This window comes from Antennarius striatus, chromosome 5 (genome assembly GCF_040054535.1).
Source record: "Antennarius striatus isolate MH-2024 chromosome 5, ASM4005453v1, whole genome shotgun sequence".
Classification (NCBI taxonomy): domain Eukaryota; kingdom Metazoa; phylum Chordata; class Actinopteri; order Lophiiformes; family Antennariidae; genus Antennarius; species Antennarius striatus.
In genome coordinates, this window is record NC_090780.1 from 7866842 (window position 1) to 7884386 (window position 17545).

Below are 17545 nucleotides of genomic sequence, written 5' to 3' on the forward strand. Positions count from 1 at the left end.
CTGAGCCGCTGCCGCCCCCACAGGAAGCAAACACTTGTCCCCTAACCCTCCATATGGGTACCATAGATGCAGCCATAGTAGCCACCCCTGTTGGGAAGGAGGCAAACACAAAATGAGTGACAGATAAGGCAAGAGGGGAGGTCGGGGTGGGTGTAACACATATGATACAGCTGTAAGGTCTATAAAAACACACTTCACTGGAAGAATTGGAATAAGTATCAAATGAACTTGTGATATTCTACCTCACTAATAGTTAAGGACAATACTTAGACCGATCTATATACCGAAGTGCCAAAATAATGAAAGTTAATACTCTAGCACAGTCTGATAAAATCATGCATGAGCAAAGGGAATTATTAAAAAGACAATAACCCATCATTGCATTGCATCTTCACTGAGCTGGGACTGACAGGATGTTCCTTCTCACTGAAAGCAGATTTACTGGCTTCAGTGGAGAGTTTTAGTCTTTGCCAGAGGCTTGTCTGACATGTCAAGAAGGAGATGAACAAGGATAAACACTGATGAACAGCTTAGGCTTCTAAAACAATCAGTCAAAATTTATTTAAGGTACTGTATATTAGAAATGTGCTTGAAGTCCGGCTTTCTGCGGACCCTCCCTGGATGCAAACCATTCATTCACACAGAAGTACATTAAATTACTTATGGATGTAAGAGTAAATCAATTTTGACCATACTCCACAGCCAAGCCAGGCAGTGCTCAGGTCATTACAGAGGTAGATTAGTACCGAGTGCTGGAGGTGATGTGGAAATCACAGTCTGATGGGAAGCAGAGGTTTGACATCAGAAAGTGCACATTTTTGATAACACATCACATTAGCGTAAGACAACAGCTGTCATCAATAATACATAATATAAAACCCATACTCAAATCGCTGTCGACATGAAATATCAGCAGTATGTTGTCAACATCAGGTCACTGTCAGGTCTTTCTACACCATTGTGTTCCTCTCTCTAGACGGCCTGCTCCTCTTCCTCCCCTGAAATTTCTATTATGTCTATCTTTTCTTTCAAAAATCTATTCCCACTTACATTTCTGGTAAACTTGTGTCTGTGTGTGTTTTAGAGAGCATGTCTCAAGTGACCAGGGAGGAGAGTCATACTTCTGTCCGGGGCACGTGTGATATAAAGGTAATAATGGCATAACAATAACTTAGCAAGCAATTTCAAAAGATGGTGTGTGTGTGTGTGTGTGTGTGTGTGTGTGTGTGTGTGTGTGTGTGTGTGTGTGTGTGTGTGTGTGTGTGTGTGTGTGTGTGTGTGTGTGTGTGTGTGTGTGTGTGTGTGTGTGTGTGTGTGGCTGAGGGGGTATAATTTGAGTATATTTTATTATTACATGTTAGCTTAAATCTATCCAGTGGCAAAAATATTGTCATGTGAAAATGAAGATTTGCTGTTTTATGGGTAAATTTATATCAGTTGATTTTGTTGGATTTCTACACATTGCCCAGCAACTCAGAAAATTGCCAATATGATTAGCAATAAAGTTGAAAATCACAACTTATTTGACTTGTATTTTTGTGTGGCTCAAACAAGCAAGGTACAGATCATTTGGGATTGGGATTCAGAATAGATTTGGGCAGATTTTGTTACCTTTGGACAGAGCTAGGGAAATCATTCCCCATGTCTCCTGTCCATATACTAAATTAGGAAAAGCTAACTGGCCTCTTGATCCACTACATATTTATTGTTCAGATGTAAGAGTTATTAAAACAGCCAAAAGGTAAATTACACACCTTAAACTGGGCGGTCCTTAAACCTGAGGACAGCTTCCGAGCTGGTAATCCAGCCTCTTGTAAACATGCTGTTTTTGGCTGTTAGTCTGTCATGCATAGCTGGTGGTATTTGCTGATTGTGTTATCTATTTGTATTTATTCACATGTTTGTTTCTCTCATGTTAGTGTGTGATGTGTTCCTTTCATTAGCAGTAGCTCACTCTGTGCTCAGTGACAGTCTGTTGTGTGCAGTGTTCCATATTCATGTGACCCTTTAGATCCACATGTGCGCTGGTGTTTGTCCTTTCATCCTCTCTTGTTTTTTTTAGTCATTTTGTTTTCCCCTACTTGCTGCCTCTGAACAGTGTCTCTCCTCATTTTCTATGCATGCTGCTCACCTCCTTTTGTTTCTCACACCTCAGAGGGCTCTGGAGCAGCAGATGGAGTCACATCGTGCGGCACATGGCAAACAGCTCGGGCAACTGCGTGATGAGATCAATGAGAAGCAGAAGATCATCGATGACTTGACTGAGTCAGTGCTTCATTGTCATTCTTCACCATCTTTGTCTCATGAATTTGGAAATTTTTACTCAAAGCCCAACCTTCACTTGTGTATGAGTATAAAAAGATGAGCACTGGAGAATTTTAAAGCAAAGAGGGTCGGAAACCCGTATAAGAGGGTTGTTGACATGGTGAGGAAACTGCCACACAACAAGATTTTATAAGCAATCCACTACTGAAAGGCAATGTAGGGAGTCACTAAGCTGTTTTAGGCTCCTTAAAAAGATAAACTTTCCTCTGTTGATGGGAACATGCTCCCTAGCAGACGTGACTGCCTGTGGGGCCAGAACTCTTGAAAACTGAAGATCATTTCCCAGCTTGCCTTGGATTGTCTGATAAACCCTGGAGAGAAACTGCAGATAACTGTGAATGAAAAAAACAACCGTTTCCTCTGCTAGCATAACAGGATGGATGATGGATGGATGGAAAACTTAAATAAGACTGTCTGATCCAACAGAAGTGAAATGAATGACCGCATCCAACAGATGCGATCATTCTATTGAACTGATTGCCTGTCGGTTTAAACACTAATACACATTGTATTTTTGATTTGTTTGACTTCCTAATGACAGAAATGCATAGTAATCTTAACAAGAGCCAGTGCAGACTGCAACATCCTGCAACACCCCTGAATTCAAAATTTTACCCTGACCTACTTGCATAGGTCAAAGATCAAAGCTAGAGCTCTGTCCTACTGTCATTGCTCAAATCACTAGATTATGGTCTATGGTCTTACTCACACTGGCCTTCTCCCTCATCTTTCTCTTTTATCTGGTTCCTGAGTGTACAAATAGTTGAAATTTGACCTTGACCTAGTTTTCTCAAGGTCAAACTGACCATCTCATTTTCATCCCCTTTGCCGCCCAAGTAATGTGCTTTTTGTTTCACCTTTCTATCTGCAACGGTTGCGAAGATGGTGGTCATACAAACGGATAGACGAAGGAACGAAGGAACGAAGGAACGAACGAGCGAACTGTCAGTGTTCGTGTGTTCGTCCGTTCATCCGTTTGTCCATTGGTATACCCACTAAATATCTTCGCAACCATTGCAGATAGAAAGATGAAACAAAGCACATTACTCGGCCAGCAAAGGGGACGAAAATGAGATGATGGCCTTGACCTTGAGAAACCTTGAGGTCAAGGTCAAATTTCAACTTTTTACATTTAGGACCAGATAATGGAGAAGGAGAAGGCCAATGGGAGTAAGACCATAGATCAAAGCTGGTGCTTGATCTACCTTTGAACTAGGTTTGATCTATGGTCAAAGCTAGTGCATAGCTTGGACCTATCCTGAAAGGTTAAAGCTACACATTTGTCAGGTACTACTTTCAGGGTACCTTGACCTACCCTGGAAGTAGTTAAGGGTAAGTTGCAGGATGTTGCAGTCTCTGACTGCCTTGTTTCAAATTAGAACCATGATGTTTTACAATATTGAATCTCTGAGGAAACTATTGTGCACTTTTCCAGCTGTAACCAGAAGCAGCAGCTGGAGTTGGACCAACTGCATTGTGACTTTGAACATCTCAGGTCCCTGGAGCATCACAAGAGCTGTCAGCTGGAAGAACTGATGTGAGTCTGTGCTTTATTATCTTGGCCAGCTTTCAAACATTTCACCATATGGAGTCCTGCAGGCAAGTTGTCTCCGTTAATACAGATCTCCCATTCACTCAGTCATTTGTCCCTTTGTGTGTACATCTTCAGCCCTGTCTCTCTTCCCATTTATTGTATATGCCCCTTTCTCTGTGGAGTAATTCAGTTACAGTATATAGCTTGAGGCAAAATCACCTAGAGATTATCCCTTCACTTCTTTCTCTCTCTTTGTACCTCTATTGTAGTTTTAGCATAAGGTGTCAGCTGACTGCTAATAAGCAGCTTTCTCCACTGACCTTTGCAGCATATTGCATCAGATCAGCAGATGGTAGCATCCCAGAAGTGGGCCAGCTGGCCCAAACTGCTTTTATTCTTTAATTTATAAATTCTTTGGACATGACTACGCATTTTTGTTAAATGGAATTTCATTCTGACTGTTTTATCCAACCTGCCTGACAGTATCTCTCTCTATAGATTTCTCCATGAGCGACATGAGCAGTCAAAGCAGGACCTCAAGGGGCTGGAAGAGACTGTTGTAAGTCATTTCTGGCATGCATCCCTCCACTGCACTGTCAATCTACTTCAATTGCTCTATTCATTTTCTTTGTCTTTTCCTTGATACTAAAGGCTCGGGAGCTCAACACTTTGCATAATCTTCGCAAGCTTTTTGTTCAAGACCTCACAACTCGCGTTAGAAAAGTAAGACAAACACAATTTTATTACAGAACTCACTTTAAAGATTAATTTTCTGCACATAACTATTGTAACTTGATTATGTGCGTCCTTACTCTATGCAAATTACAATTCTATAGCTTTAACATTTGTTTAAAAGATCTCTACTGCTTCTGTCTGCAGAGTGCAGGAAATGATAGTGGGGGATTTATCATCCAGAAACAGAAGATTTCCTTCCTTGAAAACAACCTGGAGCAGCTCACCAAAGTCCACAAACAGGTGACAACTTTCAACAAACAATATCAAACTGCTATAACGAAAGAAAAAAATGACATACACTGTATATCATACCACAATTTATTTAAAATTCAAGATAAATCATCTGAGTTTTTTCCTTTGGTCCAGAAGCCATGTAATCACTTTGCCATTGCATGGTTGTGAGTTCTGAATGTCTCAGCTGGAAAGAATATGAGAGGGGCACAAAGCAGCAGGCCTAATGAAAAAGTAAAGCATCGTGCACCGTTTGTCGTTAGCCTCCCATGGGTAAAAATTTTGCTGGTCTCATCAGTCACCTCAATAAAGCGTCTCCTTGAAGCCAGGGCAGTAGGAGGTGGTAAACCATGTTGTCTGAATAAGCAGAATAAACCAATTGTTTACGTTTGATTAGTAGAAATTAAATTTACATTATGGTATCACACAAAAATACTGCATTTTCTCATCACTGTAGCCTTGTGTTCAAAAAGACTGTACATACTGTGAAAACACCTATTTCCTCATTTTTCACTATGTTCCCCACTGTACTAAAGCAGTGGACTGGTGACGTGTTAATTGCTCTGCAGACTTCACTTATACTCAGGCTGACAGATTGGTGAGGGCTGCACTGAAGCAATCTGTCAGGCAGGAAACCAACACTTAACTATCTTCTGGGAGACTCCATCCCATACACCACCTGCTGACACTGTAGGAATGGAAGATGAAAGTCTTAGAGATCTATCAACCAATTCCATGTGGACAATGATCAGGCTCCAGGGACAGACCCTGAACAGTGAACTGGGGCTATGTAATGTCTATTCCTCTGCACAGATGGCTGTCTGTCAGTCTGTCTTTGTTCTCTTTTAACATCACCTGGCTCCAGTGAGAATCTGCTGTCCAATAAACCAGTGCTTCTAGGCCTCCAGGGATTTCAGTGCATTCATTTCATTCTCAGCTAGTTTTGTCTCCTGGAAAATGTTGCCCTTTTTGCTAAAACCCCTCTAGCTCTGTGATTATTAGCCCTGCAGGGGTGTGGATTACTTAGCATGATCACAAAGCTGCAATAGCATTTGATTTTCATGTTTACCTTTATTACACATTAAGAATCGTACTGGGTTTAGCTCGATGAAATCAGTAATTATCCATATTGATTGCATTAAGGTCTTGAACAAATAACCATGAGAAGAATGAACTATTCATGTTTTACATTGCACTCTATGATACATGTGATGGTTTGTCATGTTTCTACAGTGCTGTTCACCATCAAAACTAGCCCCAGATGGTTTAAAAGAGGCAAACCAGTTAGTCCTCATTATTAAAGGATTTTTCTTTTGTAAAACAAAAGATCTACTATGCTTTGATAACGCCTTCAATGAGATATAGATTCAGGCTTTGTGCTGACTGTAGAAATATTTATTGAGTGTGGGCAGTGGTAAATGTGCATCTTGTTGCTATTCATTGAAGAGTTCCCTCCACCATCAAACACTGTTATTTTTACTTCCCGGTCTGGGGGAGCAGCAAAGAGCCCATTATCATTCAGAACACCGGATAGGGCTGCTCCTTTCAGGGTCCTGAACCATTAGGCAGGGGTTAACCTACCCTGAGGTAAACCTGTGGTTCTGGGTTAATTTACCCTGAACTTGGAAAACCAGGGATTTCGGTTTCACAAACGCTTTTCAGGGTTAGTTTGTCTAACCCAGAGTAAGTTGACCCGCATTTGAACAGGCACGACAACTCTAAAAAAAAGCCATCACCAATGGAGCCCCGATTCGACGATTCACCATGACGACGGACGACACGAGCACCGCAGCGCTTTACGGCAGTCGGAGTACAGATTTTAATTTATGCAGATGAAGACTTTGAGGACATTTTCACAAGAAAGAGAACAGTGTTGCAGCTGCAAAGAGAGAGATGGCGTGGGAGTGCATTGCTGCTCAAGTCAATGCGTAAGTTTAAACTTAGTCCGTTGTACTAACGGTAAAATACGTAGGTAAACGGCTTCAATAATAGTTTATTAATTTATTTTATTAGGGTGCGATCCAGTGGGGGGAGAAGCGCACGTCAGCAGCTGAGAATGAAAATAAAAACATCATTCACACAGGTCAGACTTCATCATCTCGTCATGGATCCTCCTCTTCCTCATTATGTTTGATATTGTACAGTAAATATGAAGAGGACTTTTGACTGTTCAGTTGTTTCATCGCCAACATAACGCTCTTTTCACGCACATAAATGAGCTTTCATCTATATCAGGTTCTGTTCAATCAGGAAATATATTAACTTTTTGTAGTTGTGTAAATAAAACTGCAAAGCGGCATATGCACGTTACAAAAACAGTTGAGAAGGATAGTCACACCATTGCGTACACCTATATTATATAAGAACTGAAATCAAGAGCTGACATGTAGCTCGTTTGCTTTAGTTCTTACATCAGTGGTTGTGACATTGTACTGCTTATAACCGCTTTAAGGTATTCCAAGTTTTATTTTCTGTCTGTTTTAGTCACATGATACACACAGGAGTTAATAATTGATAAAAACAAAAAGAAATTAACAAAAAATTGAAGAAAACAAAGGCGGTCTAATATTTTGTTACTGATTGTTCTCTTCCTATTGTTTCACATTCTGGTGGAATACAGAGTGACATTTATCCTCCACTGAAGTACTAACACATTCTCATCCTTTTTTAACAGAGCATGGATGGACATTAGCAGAAGGGTCCCAAATGCAGACTATCACAGTGAAATAGTCGCTCAGTGACCACCAGCCGTTCATTCTGTGGAATTCATATGCAACTATTTTTTAATGTCCTCCTCATGTATTCAATTTCTAAAAAAATACAGAAAAGAGAAATGGTTTACTAGGACCTCCAGATTAGGAGGGCAGTTCTGGACATAGAAATACTGGAAAAGTTAGAGGTGGGTCATGGTCACAGGTGAATCATGTTAACTATCAGCATGTTAAGTATTTGAACGATATAAAAAAATAACTTTGTATTTGTCAGAAATAAAGATGACCAAAGGAAATGGGTATTGTATGTTTATATTGCCCGCTGGGATGACGACTCTGAAATGATCCTGGCAGATGTTGACTGTTACTGCTCTGCCGTCTTGGTTAGCAGGAATCATCCTGAGGTGTCGTAGGCTCTCTCCTGTAATGTATAGTGGATTCATTAGACTGGATTACACAATGAAGACAAGTGAATTATTGTGCAAATCTTTAGGTTACTGACCACATTACAGTCTACTGCCCAGGTAAGACTGATCATACATCCAAGAGTCAGGAACAGACCCAGACCTCTACATCAGAAATGTACTCTGCAGCATCACATGATCTGGACAGATGTTTGTTTGTCTATGATGCAATCTTAAACATGTTGAAACAATGTTCAGTCTACATGTACATGTATAGGAATGTGGGTACCATCTGTGCAGCAAATTACATTGTGAAATCCTAAAAGAAATTAAAGTTAATAATCCAATTCTGAGGTTGTAGCACAATTAATTTGAAAATATCATTTCAAATTCATTGATCAGATTTTTACATCTTTCACCTGCAATCCTGTGGAGCTTCTCCTTGATGATTCTGATGGGTTTATCTCCAGGGAAATAGAAAAATGGGGGTAAAATTTTCAAGGCGAGGCGCACTGAGCATCTCTCACATTGTATAGAAAAACTGCCGTTTGCAAATAAAAAATAAAAAACTTACCGGTGCACTACACACAGCACTGCTGCAGGTGTGAGGATGGATCAGGTCATGGGTGTGTGTGATGGATCAGGACGTGAATCGGTACCGATCATAAAGAGAACTCTGGACATCTGAACGCGATATAAAAATATTTATTTCTCTGTCAATTAATGCGGAAACTCCACGTCAAACTACCGTACTTCTAAAATACGGAGTTATTTATGAAACCTTACGGACAAACTCCCTGTATGACAGAACCAGGAAATGAAGCCCCACGAGTGAAAGGGGGCGGAGTCAAAAGAAACGCTGGGTTTGTGGAATACAACCTGCTACCGACCAGGTACTGCGGTACCAAACCCAGAGGTTCAATTTACCTCGCTACGTGAAACAGGCCAGGGTTACTGCTCTAACTCTGGGTTAACTTACCTCCCTTTGTGAAACAGAAAACGGGTTTTCCCTGGTTTCAGGGTTTATCTTACCCAGGTTTTCCACTAAACCTGCTTTGTGAAACGGGCCCTTAGACTACATTCCCATTAAAAGCCTCACTTGTTGGTTCATAATAAAAATTGACCTGCATCCAGGTGAATTCATGTGAATACATCCTTCCTCCGAAATAACAGACATTAATAAGTTCTTGCTTTGAGTTGTCTGTTCACCAACAACAAAGATCATCAACAACAACAAATCACACCGTTTGAACAGAGACGCACACGCTGTGCGTGATGTATTGCTCTGGAGAAATAGATGAAGATCTATTCTCATCTTTTCTCACTGATGACAACAGCATTCAGTACAACATACAGTATATGCACAATGTCACATAATTCAGCCATTCAACCAACATATACTGTACTGTGAATTTCCCAGTTTAGAATCTATAAAGTAAATCTATTTATCTATCTATTGTCGTATTGAATAACCATATACCCAATATGTATCTGATTTGGGAACACATACAGTATGAAAGCAACTCACATCTGAGTCTCCCCCACCCCGCATATTGTTACTTCTAACTGACAGAAATGTGCTAGTTATATAAGATATTATTGTGCTCTTTGTTTCAAACAACTATGGTGCACCGTCTAATTTTATTAGACGGTGCACCATAGAAGGCTCTTGAAGGATTATGAGATGATTATTCTAATTTTTGCCTTAAGTTTAATTAAACTGCAACAAGTTAAACTTGTCAGATATTAAACTAATTTCTATAAAGTAGCACTTTATAGAAATTAGAGGAATTATGTTATATATTACCGATAAAAATACAATCTGTTCTTTAAACAATGCATCTCATCAATGACTTTCTAGCGTGCTACCACTTAGTCAATTACATCTTCAGTCAGTTCCTGCTTTTCTCTTGTTTTGCATGATTAGCTGGTACGTGATAATGCAGATCTTCGCTGTGAGCTTCCCAAACTGGAGAAACGTCTTCGGTTTACTGCGGAGCGAGTGAAGGCGCTGGAGGGAGCACTGAAGGAGGCCAAAGAAAGCGCCATGAATGACCGGCACCGGTACCAGCAGGAGGTGGAGCGGATCAAGGACGTGATGAGGACCCGAACGCCGTTCCGTCGGCCTCAAACAGCACAGATAGGTAAGACCTGCACCATGCATCCAGTAGCTGCATGTGTAATTTCAATAAAAGCTGTGTAATCAGGTCAAATGATGAGAACAACATTATCTTCTAATCAGTACGTCGGTGGTTTTCCCTTGTATCCATCCGTATGAATCCAATTTAATGGTATTAGAATGCAGTACTGTGTTATAATATTTCTATTACATCCATGCTGAAGCCCTGTGATTTGATTTTATAGTGTTATTACATTTTTACTTATTTACAAAAGCAGAATCAATGAATGCAATCCATGAACACCAACCACCAATCCATGTGTCAAAACTGGGCAAAATCATCAACTGGTGCATGTTGATCGCTTGTCCTCATTGGTTAAAAAGGTCATTATTATTGCTAAAATGTGTCAATAGTTGTTAGAGGCTACAGAAACTTTTTTTTTCTGTATTTCTGGGGGGGTTTTTCTGAATTTAAAATTAAATAATTTGTGATTTTCTTCTGCAATTGAACTGGTTAGAATTTTACGTACATAGTTTGAACACACCTCATTTCATGACATTATCTCTTACAGCACCAGTAATATTCAAAGAAATAAAGGAGATAAATGTCTCCATATACTGCAAAATGCATGTTAAATTAGCTTTTAGGAACTGGAGTCAAAATCAAACCATGTCAAATGTAAATCCCCTGCACCAACTGGTTGGCATATGCTAACTATTCTGTCTATCCATCCGTACCATTCCACCTGCTTCTTATCTGACATTTGTCCTTTCAATGCAGTCTTGTGCAAACATATCTTTCATACCTCTGCTGCATAATTTACATACAACTTCCTTGGTTGCATTTGGTTCCCTCCAGCTACATCACATGTTATCTATCCCCTTACCAGAACATGACGTATTCGTTCACACCCTCCCCATGCATGAGTGAGATGTGAGACATGGCAAGTTTTTCTTCGGCAGTCTTTCAGTTCCATATTCAGTCACATGTCTGCTCTTACACAACACCCATGAGTGTTACTTATTCTCTGCATTTTGTGGTCCCAACAGAAACCCATTAGATGTCTTATATACATAATATAGCTGCAGCCCACATTATCGAAACAATAAAAAACTCATTTTGGTCACATGACTGTGATACAGACTGATGGTTGACTCCCACATCGAGGACATGAGTTTTGCATCTCTATGAAACAATTTAATGAATTTCTGCTCCAATCTTCTGTCTATGTATTGTTTTTCATATAGTTTTTGGAATGATTTGCTGTTGTCACCCCTATAAAAAGTCAAATAGATGCTCTGAAAAATATGGAATTTCAAACCACGTCTTGCACCTGATGACAGTGAAATGTATGTCAAAGTATAAGAGACTCACAGGGTTTGCATTTCTATGTAATGATCAAGTCCAGCCTTTGATTTCTTCTCTTTTCTTCTCTGCTCTGCACAAGCAGAGTGTTATTTAAATTGGGCCTCCAATTTAAATAACACCTTAGTGAGTTCATGGGGGTCGTCAGCTTACTTACTCTTACTTACTACACTGACAGATTGACAAGTCAAAGAGAAGACAACCCTAAAAGTTATGTTGGCAGAATCCAGTGTTTGTTCATTCGTGTGTTCCTCCAGAACTCCCCAAATGAGAGACTGCTCTGACGTCCACTCCACTTTGACCTAAAGTGATAATTGCAGACGTGTTCAAATGCTGTTCAGTTTCCTGCAGGTCAGCAACAAACTGACCTGATCAATTCTCTTTGTACTATTTTGATAATTGTTTTTTTTTAAATACTGAACTATAAAACGCATGCACGCACGCACGCACACATACACACACACACACACACACACACACACACACACACACACACATGCACACACACACACATACACACACACAAACACACACACACACACACACACACACACAGCTGGGCCCGTAGGCATGCAATTTTGTAGAGGATGATAGTGTAGCAGCCGGTAGCTACATAGTGCCCAAGGAGAAACTTGCAGGGGTCGCTGACTTGCTCAAGGGCACCTCGGCAGCCTTCAAGAGGTGAACTGGCCCTTCTCCAACTACCAGTTCACACTCCATACCTTCTAGTCCACACTGGTTTTGAACCCGCCACCCCCAACTACTCCCACCCCAAGCCAAGACCGAGTGGGCTGAAGTACTACCACCTCCGACTATGTGTGTTACACATTCAAAACCTTAATGAGGAGAGTTTAGCACGAATGCTAACATGTTGTTCCAAGAGCACTAGCTGACATGAATATCTGCTGTGCTTATGATGGAGTGCTGATGCTGCTTTTTTACGCAAGATAATTTAATCTCATAAAATGTCATGAAACTAGAATCTGTGTATTTCGAGTTTTGTTTTGGTCGCTTTTTATTTTTCTTTAATGAGGGTGGATGACAAGTGATGAAGATGCTGTAATGGCCAAAAAGAAATCTCTTTAATATCAGTTGGATGTCTTCTTAGAATTGAAGTCACCTTAGAAATCCATTCTTTTGTGCTGCTGTCAAATTGATGTCTCTTATAGAATAATGGATCAATCATTAAAATGGGATTTCTCATTAACAGCCAAGCCCGTTCGTGCAGGTCACTACCCAGCATGCTCTCCAGCCAACCCCTTCTTCATCCAAGGCTACAGTGATCACATCCCTTTCGTCAAAGCTGCTTTCCACAACAGCAACAACCAGGAAGCGGCTGCCTCTGCAGCAACAGAGAGAGAGCCCAGGCTACCCGAGACCTGCTCCAACCAGAGCAGCCCCGCAAAAGAAAAGGACCCACAACAAACCCAGTCACACAGTGACATTCAGGGCAAAATGTGAGTAAACAGAAGAATTTGGTAGAGTAAGAATCAACTGCAGCTGATCATGGTATCTGTGTTCTGAATAATCATGTGTTTCTCTTTAAAAGCTAAAACTACTAAACTAGTTTAAACGTTAGTTTGCAGACTTGTATGCACAACACAACCATATCTTTTTGACAGTGATGAATTATTTTGTGGCTGACCAGGCTTTTCGGTTAAGTAATATTTTCCATGTTAGTAATGTTTCATCCTACGTGAGTCACAGACTGCAGTAGTCTAAAGGCCAATGTCAATATTTATAAAGCCCAAATCTGACAGTTGCGTATACAGTATATCAATGTCTCTTTCTGGTGTTTGCAGGCTTCCAGCTGAACCGCTGAGTCAATCAGATAAGAACGCTTCAGAGATGCTTGACTCAGAAAACGGTGAGCCCTGTTCAAATGAAGCCTCTGAAAGTAAATATGAATATTATGATCATCAGTAGGGGTGAATTCACTTCATTTTATGATGGATTTTTATGATGGCACTCTGATTCCAGCTATTATAATGTAGTTGAATGTTATTTTATGTGCTCTTAAAAGGGTGTGTTTATGAAAACAGTTGACTGTAATTGTGATGAAAATTAAATTTCCTGCTGTTTTCCTTTTTTCTTGCTTTTTAGTCTTCTTTTAATGCGTTTGTATTCAGCAGGACTGATTGTAATACCATTGGCAAGTGAGGGGCGTGGATTTAGTGTTAGACAGAATTCATTTACATAAATTGTCCACCTGTTTACAATGAGTTGAGATGAGATGAGATGAGATAAGATACACATTTCTCAATCCCACAGTAGAAAATTTCCATTATTATCAGAGGTAAGCTACAGAGGTAGACACCAATGAACACACAACAAATAAGATAAACATTTGACATTTGTGTCTGTGTGTGTGTGTGTGTGTGTGTGTGTGTGTGTGTGTGTGTGTGTGTGTGTGTGTGTGTGTGTGTGTGTGTGTGTGTGTGTGTGTGTGTGTGTGTGTGTGTGTGTGTGTGTGTGTGTGTGTGTGTGTGTGTGTGTGTGTGTGTGTGTGTGTGTTCCTGACGTGTACACTGTGCTAATCTGTTACCTGTAAACTAAGTTTAGAGGAAACAGATAAGCTCTGGAGCATCATTGCTCAGACAGACTGATAACCCGTTACACAGACTGAGTGGCCACCTCAGCCAGTGACCCATGGTGACAAGGGTTACCACTGTGATTGTCTAGGAACATCCATAAAAGTCAGAAATACTGTTTGAGCCGATAAAACAATCTGCCACGCTGGGCTTTTATTAAATAATAGATATCAGTTACTCTTTGTACAGTGAACCTTTGTAGAATATCATCTGGCTGGTTTTAGCTTTTGTTACCAATGAATGGTTCAACCCTGTGAACATCAGGAAAAATTTAAATTCATGATTGAGTGAAAACACTCAAAATAATCAGCTAATGCTATCAGTTTTTATCACTGTAAAAGTAAAGTATTTTTGATTAATTTCAATAAGTGGGATTTTGTTTTCAATATTATATTTTGTACTTTCCTCCAAAATGGATATTTAAAATTTATTCTAAAGGCAAGGTCTCTTTACAAGTAATTGTCACTTTGTGTCCTGCGTGTCAATACAAGCTTATGAAAAAGTGTAGAATTGGAGCTAAACACCTTGGTAAGGCATGCACCTAAGCTGTTTTATTTATTTGGTGGTGGTATTCTATAGATGTGTAACATTGACAGCTCCTGTTATTAACTGTCACAGTTTATTTTAAGAGAATATACTGAGCAGCCATATAATCCAGCTGAGCATGAGGTCCCCTGATAATAGCCAACTCTTGAAATTGAAACAGACTGTTGCCCGTGAATGCATTCACGGGCTTTGTCATTGTCATGACAATAACAAAGTCTTCTCAATTGCTGACAGTTGAGAAACATCTGAACCTTTCTGATAAGTGATGAGGTCAATATGCTGCGTCACACATTCATTTTGACAGATTGGGGATTGCAGAGCACAGGCCCAGAGTGATCATAGTTTCATACAGTGGCTACAGAGAGAGGTGTGTGAAATTATTAAAGTTAATCAGGGTAATCTATAACACTACCTTGGTGCAAAAAGTATGTAAAGAGACCAAGTGCTGGTCCAGTGGTGCTGAATCATTATGCTGAGTAGGTTGGTGGAACAGATGCTGTTACAAGTAAAAGTGTCTCTTTAGAATAATATCAGAAAAGTCTGTAGAGGAAACACAGATTGTTTTATTATTGAGCAAAATTGTTGCAGGCATACAAATAGAAACCTCTGTCAAACAACTACAGCTTTGGCAGCTTGTCTGCTATGAAATAAGTCATGCAAAACAACAGATGCTCTGATACTGCTGTAAAAGCTCCTCTGGAGAAGGTGGAAATGGATGTTACAAATGGTTGGGGGTTTTTTCTACCCATCACCATCGTCTACTAGCTTTACAAAACCATCCTCGAATGACCACATCCTCTTTCCTTCAAATCAATGTGCCTTCTATCTGAGTGGGTCATTGATTTGTAAACTGCACATTTGAGTTGTTTGAAAATCCACTGACAAAAATCATTTTCTATCATTTATGTATAAGAAGTTATTATCTAAGAACCAGCAGGTCATGCAGCAGATTGTTCCAGAGGTGTGTCATGAATTGCTTATGGCTGTTTCTGTTTAATCTGTGCCTCTCACAAACCCACTTCCTCCATAATTGTCTACACTGCAGTCCCTTCACTGCACACCTGCCTGCCCCCTTATGCACTTTTTTCTGTCCACAGGAAACACCACAGATATCAATGACAACAGGTAAGACTGGTGCATCATTACTGCAGAGCTCCAGCTGCTTTAGTTGTCTTACTGAGTGTCCTGGAATATTTACTTTAAATAGAATCTAATCAACAAACAGTCTAGAGCAGGAATAGCAAGAATGAACCTCCAGTATGATAAGTTAATGGACAGAGCATGCTGAAACATGACACTATCACATTCATATGGCATGCAGCGATCCCACATGTGTTTATAGAGCCGTTGCTGTTACGTCACTGATTTGCTTCCTGTCACTGCTGTTTCCCCATCGCTGCCTCTTGTTGCCGCGACTGCCACCGCTCCCATTACTGCTGCCATTGCGGTGGATGTTGCTGGGATCACTCCGGTGACGGTCCTTTGATTGTGGCGTGTCTGGTAGTATGTGTCTGAATGTGAATTCTGTGTCCCAAACGGATGTCTGCGACAATCGGGACCCGGCCAAACTCTACAGCCTGCAGCCAGAGACTCCAGCCAGCTAATGATCCTGAAGAGGTGAGACCACAGAAAAACCAAGCAGATCCTCCATTTGTTTGGACACAGCTTCACAAATTATTCCTGGAAAATCCTCATATGTTCAAATCACAACGTCTTTGCTTGTTGATCCCCTTCCTCTGAGCCCAGGGACTTGGATTCATAAAGAACCACATGTTATGACAATTGAAGTGTTTTTTTAATTTGCTTAATGTTGCACCTCATACATTTTTAAGATGGGACTAAATTGCACTGAATATCATTATAAATGCACTCAGTATGATGTGTGTACATATTGGAAGTCTTTTGCCTCAAATGGCTGCATTAAATATTAATGACTAAATGCAAGGTCAGTGATGCGAATGTCAAGTCTGACACATGATTTTTCCCTGCAGATTGGAGCTAAATTTAAAGAGTCTTGCAGAGCTTTTGCATGCTAATGCACACGTCTTAAGTGTGACATTTTCATTAGATTATTGGAATATGAAATTAGACAGCTCAGATTTTAATCAAATGTTACCAAAATAAATGGAGTATATTGTTTTTCTGCAGAGTCCCACATTATAAATACCTGCAGTAGCTAGCTGACTGCTCTCTGAGACACAAAAATAGTCGGAAAAAAAACAGCTGCTGTCAGAAAGGAACTGTTTTTGGATATACTTTTAAATCCCAGCAGTGGATTTAAAATTATACACTATGAAAACATTCCTCAGGGAAAGACCCACATGAGAAAGGTTGATTAAATTATTGTCTCTGACTGGTTGCTTCATCCCATTACTTCAGCACAGGGTTCCTTTAGTTCCTTTTCTTGTATTATTCAGCACCACTTGTCGCAGGCACACAGGGGGTGTGTTGACCTCTTTTACAGAACTAGCACTGTAATTTAATTCAAGCCGTAATGACTTTATTCTTCGGTAAAACATGTAACATGCTGATATCCCAGACCAACAACTTCTTTATGGGATTTTTCAAGCTCCATGAACTGGCGATGTGGTAACACTTCAGCAGGGTTGGTACAATTTTACATCCTATGAAACCTAAATTTAGCCCCTGAGTGCTCTTTGTGGTGCAGTTCCCAAACATGAGTAAGTGATGACACCAGAAATAAAATGACAGGAGACGTGTTCCTTCTGGCAGTTTTATCATGACTCACTGGCTGCCGTCTCATCAGATGCTCTTTCCATGTTACTCTCAAATGCACCTGACTGTTACTACTATGTTTCTCTCTGTTTCTCTCTCTCTCTCTCTCTCTCTCTCTCTCTGTGTGTGTGTGTGTGTGTGTGTGTGTGTGTGTGTGTGTGTGTGTGTGTGTGTGTGTGTGTGTGTATGTGTGTGTGTGTGTGTGTATGTGTGTGTGGGTGTGTGTGTGTGTGTGTGTGTGTGTGTG

The 17545-nt window shown here is 40.3% G+C and overlaps 1 protein-coding gene across 1 annotated transcript in view; it reads left to right on the forward strand.

The window, feature by feature from the left end:
* kif5ab (kinesin family member 5A, b) overlaps positions 1-17314 on the forward strand; it is a 72716-nt gene extending 55402 nt beyond the window's left edge. Inside the window, exons 18-28 of the mRNA XM_068315740.1 lie at positions 1087-1114; positions 2158-2265; positions 3761-3862; positions 4358-4418; positions 4511-4582; positions 4739-4834; positions 9868-10084; positions 12636-12882; positions 13228-13292; positions 15660-15687; positions 16067-17314. Coding sequence (XP_068171841.1) covers positions 1087-1114; positions 2158-2265; positions 3761-3862; positions 4358-4418; positions 4511-4582; positions 4739-4834; positions 9868-10084; positions 12636-12882; positions 13228-13292; positions 15660-15687; positions 16067-16166 — 1124 coding nt within the window. The 3' untranslated portion in view covers positions 16167-17314. The remainder of the gene's footprint in view (positions 1-1086; positions 1115-2157; positions 2266-3760; positions 3863-4357; positions 4419-4510; positions 4583-4738; positions 4835-9867; positions 10085-12635; positions 12883-13227; positions 13293-15659; positions 15688-16066) is intronic.
* Positions 17315-17545: the final 231 nt, after the last annotated feature.